Consider the following 4,257-nt stretch of genomic DNA (forward strand, 5'->3'; position numbering starts at 1 on the left):
AGGTCCCTGGGCCTTGATGGATCTGTACTACTTTGTTAGAATAATGCAGCTTGTACAGTTTTCTACATGGTCTCCATGACCTTTTCAAATATAAAACACTGTGATTCTCATCAAGTCTCATCACTGCATCTTTTTTTTTTTTCCTAGCCAACATATGCCCTTTTATTTATTTTTTGAGGTTTTTTTTTCTAATCTTTTTAAATAAACATATAATGTATATTTATCCCCAGGGGTACAGGTCTGTGAATCGCCAGGTTTACACACTTCACAGCACTGACCATAGCAAATACCCTTTTCAATGTCCATAACCCCACCCCACTCTCCCGACCACCCTCCCCCCAGCACTCCTCAGTCTGTTTTGTAAGATTAAGAGTCACTTATGGTTTGTCTTTCTCCCAATCCAATCTTGTTTCATTTATTCTTTTCCTACCCCCCAAACCCCCCATGTTGCATCTCCACTTCCTCATATCAGGGAGATCATATGATAGTTGTCTTTCTCCAATTGACTTATTTCACTAAGCATGATACCCTCAAGTTCCATCCACATCATCACAAATGGCAAGATTTCATTTCTTTCAATGGCTGCATAGTATTCCTTTGTGTATATATACCACATCTTTTTATCCATTCATCTGTTGATGGATATCTAGATTCTTTCCATAGTTTGGTTATTTTAGACATTGCTGCTATAAACATTCAGGTGCACATGCCCCTTCAGAGCACTACGTTTGTATCTTTAGGGTAAATACCCAATAGTGTGATTGCTGGGTCATAGGGTAGTTCTATTTTCTTTTTGAGGAACCTCCATGCTGTTTTCCAGAACATCAGCTTGCATTCCCACCAACAGTGTAGGAGGGTTCCCCTTTCTCCACATCCTCACCAGCATCTGTCATTTCCTGACTTGTTAATTTTAGCCATTCTGACTGGTGTGAAATGATATCTCATTGTGGTTTTGATTTGTATTTCCCTGATGCCGAGTGATGTGGAGCACTTTTTCATGTGTCTGTTGGCCATCTGGATGTCTTCTTTGCAGAAATGCCTGTTCATGTCATCTGCCCATTTCTTGATTGGATTATTTGTTCTTTGGATGTTGAGTTTGCTAAGTTCTTTATAGATTTTGGAAACTAGCCCTTTATCTGATATGTTGTTTGCAAATATCCTCTCCCATTCTGTCAGTTGTCTTTTGGTTTTGTTAACTGTTTCCTTTGCTGTGCAAAAGCTTTTGATCTTGATGAAATCCCAATAGTTCATTTTTGCCCTTGCTTCCCTTACCTTTGGCAATGTTCCTAGGAAGATGTTGCTGCGGCTGAGGTCGAAGAGGTTGCTGCCTGTGTTCTCCTCAGGATTTTTTTTCTTTTTTCCAAGAGGCCAAGAATTACTTTAATAATTTTTTTTTTAAAAAGTTCAAATGGCAACACAACCGTAAAGTTGATACATCACAGAAACAAAGGTCTTTGCAGGCAACACTGATTGGGAATAGCAAAACACTTGGCTGGTGAAAAAAAATGAAACTCTAAATTATATACAATAGTAGCTAAGGGTGATATTGAAAAACAGTCTTATTTACTGTGACTCGCGATTTAACTTGCCATTATCTATTGCTTATTTATTCAGGGTTGTAAATAATACTTATATAGAGACATAGAGATGTATAAAAATGAAACATTGTGAAAAAATACAATTTTTCAATTTCATATGAAACTCAAAGTATAAGTTTTGTCCAATATGGAATGTACCTACATTTGTTTATATTAGGGCTCTAAAATCCATTTAAAAATTGTCTTTTGTTTTTAAAAAAAGAACAGCTGACCCACCATGCAAGTTCGCTGTGTATCTTGTTTGCTCAAAATGAGCATTTTCAGGTGAGGTCTGTTTTTTCTGCCCAAAGTCTGGTATAATTCAGTTGCAGTTGTACTGGCCCGACTGTGGAAAGAGTTTCCGTGAAGAGTCTGATGGCAGCATCTGGATAAGGGGCAGTCTCGGGAATGCAGAGTGAGTAGAGAAGAGGGAGGTAAGAGCCCAAATCCTTATGAAGGATGACGTTCAGTTGTTAAATTTTAAGGGATATCCAATGGCTTTTTCCAGGCACTCAACTAAAGAGCCGGCGGAAAGAAAATCCCTCTCTACTTCTACGAATTTGATATAGATAGATTTGGGGGAGACTCCGGGATCCACAATACAGTTCTGGGACAAAAACCCATTAATACCAACCCAATCTTTGCTGAAGGTTTTGGTATTTGCTTGGAAATGTAAAAATAAGCATTGCTGGAGAGTCCTAACCTCAGCAATCCCGAGGTAGCAATAGATTATTCGGGTGGGTTCAATTTCCACCTGTAACGAGGCTTGCGCCGAGAGGGTCTCCAAGTCAACCCGGCCCTCCTTTCCCGGGTCCAGAGAATGTCGCTCCAGGTGTGGAGATGGGGGCCTCTCCATACATTCTTCATAGCCAATGGCATAAAGGCCTGGACTTTTGGGAATGCCTCCCGGTAATAAATACTGAACCACGTTCCCCCCAGTTGGTTTGGAATGGGCAATGGGTATCCAGTCAATTTCCATGTGCAGCTCCAAGCACCGAGCTTCACTAATGGTGATCTCTAAAAACTTGTAGTAAACATTTTTCCAGTTCATTTTCTGCACACGGGTCATAATGATCCGTCCCTCGGGCTTCTCGGAGTTGAAGTATTCCCGCAGTCGCTTGCCGAGGGGCACCTGGGAGCTGATCTCAGCATAATGGTAACGAATATCCTCTTTCCAACGGGTGTTATAACCGATTCCAAAAATGGCCAGTTTGTTAGAAAGATGAAGCCTTGAAAAGTCCGTCCAGCTCTGAAACAGTTCCCATTTCAATTGTACTGATTCCAAAATCTGGACGATATTTTGCATGATGTCTCTCTTCTGTGCCTCTTCAGAAGACTCTTGTTTTATTTTTAATGCTCTCTTTGTGACAGGTATTTCATCCAATTCCTGATCTGTTGGATAGCCATGGAGATCCTGACTGTGGTTTCCCCAGTCCTCCTGTGAATACTCCTCCATAGTGCTGCCATCTGACTCCAGCTCCTTGATGCGCTCCCGGCACTGGGACGGGGTCCGCTCGTAGCCCAGCTCGGCCAAGGCCCGGGACACGCGCTCGTACATGGCTGGCCCAGGGGCCTTGCTGCCGAACACCGTGCCGGCTCCCTCCAGCTGCTGGTACCGCGCCTCCACCAGCCGCTCGTTGCCCCATACTGCGATGAGCGCATTCGTCTCGGCCGGCGTCCACGACATGCCCCGGCAGGCGGCGGCGGCGGCTGCCGCAGCCCCGCCACCGCCGCCACCAGGGGAAAAGGAGACCGAGGACGAGGCGGCGCTGCGGCCCCCCAGCCCCAGCCCGAGACCCCCGGACGCCGCTGCCCCCGAGCCCGCTGCACTGCCCGGCCTGAGCGGGGAGGCACCCCGAGGCGTGGAAGGGTCGGACAGCGATGGATTTCCGTCGCTCAGGCCACCAGGAGAAGCCGGGGAGAGCACCTCCATCTTCGGGATTTTTAGCGGCGAGTTGGCGGGCAGCTCGGAGCCACAGGGCGCAGCCATCTTCCAAGCGGCCTCCGCTGCACCGCCCGGAAGTGACGCCTCTCCTCAGGATTTTGATGGATTCCTTTCTCACATTGAGGTCCTTCATCCATCTTGAGTCTATTTTCGTGTGTGGTATAAGGAAATGGTCGAATTTCATTTTTCTGCATGTGGCTGTCCAATTTTCCCAACACCATTTATTGAAGAGGCTGTCTTTTTTCCATTGGACATTCTTTCCTGCTTTGTCCAAGATGAGTTGACCATAGAGTTGAGGGTCTATTCCTGGGCTCTCTATTCTGTTCCATTGATCTATATGTCTGTTTTTGTGCCAGTACCATGCTGTCTTGATGATCACAGCTTTGTAAGAGAGCTTGAAGTAGTTGGAATTGTGATGCCACCAACTTTGGCTTTCTTTTTCAATATTCCTCTGACTATTCGAGGTCTTTTCTGGTTCCATATAAATTTTAGGATTATTTGTTTCATTTCTTTGAAAAAAAAATGGGTGGGATTTTGATAGGGATTGCATTAAATGTGTAGACTGCTTTAGGTAGCATCGACATTTTCACAATATTTGTTCTTCCAATCCAGGAGCATGGAACATTTTTCCATTTCTTTGTGTCTTCCTCAATTTCTTTCATGAATACTTTATAGTTTTCCGAGTATAGATTCTTAGCCTCTTTGGTTAGGATTATTCCTAGGTATCTTATGGTT

General features: G+C 44.3%; 1 protein-coding gene across 1 annotated transcript; it reads right to left on the reverse strand.

Moving 5' to 3' along the window:
- Positions 1-1,354: 1,354 nt before the first annotated feature.
- On the reverse strand, positions 1,355-3,589 carry LOC123393588 (myb/SANT-like DNA-binding domain-containing protein 2). The gene has a single exon (XM_045086093.1). It carries the CDS (start codon positions 3,565-3,567, stop codon positions 2,044-2,046), a length of 1,524 nt encoding a protein of 507 aa, XP_044942028.1. The 5' UTR covers positions 3,568-3,589; the 3' UTR covers positions 1,355-2,043.
- Between the last annotated feature and the right edge of the window lie 668 nt (positions 3,590-4,257).

The sequence above is a fragment of the Mustela putorius genome, unplaced genomic scaffold (assembly GCF_011764305.1).
Source record: "Mustela putorius furo isolate JIRA1106 unplaced genomic scaffold, ASM1176430v1.1 tig00000876_pilon_pilon_pilon, whole genome shotgun sequence".
NCBI classification, from domain to species: domain Eukaryota; kingdom Metazoa; phylum Chordata; class Mammalia; order Carnivora; family Mustelidae; genus Mustela; species Mustela putorius.

Bases quoted from the DNA above. Each gene is read 5' to 3' on its own strand.
- LOC123393588 (XM_045086093.1), bottom strand. From the start codon at position 3,567: ATGGCTGCGCCCTGTGGCTCCGAGCTGCCCGCCAACTCGCCGCTAAAA.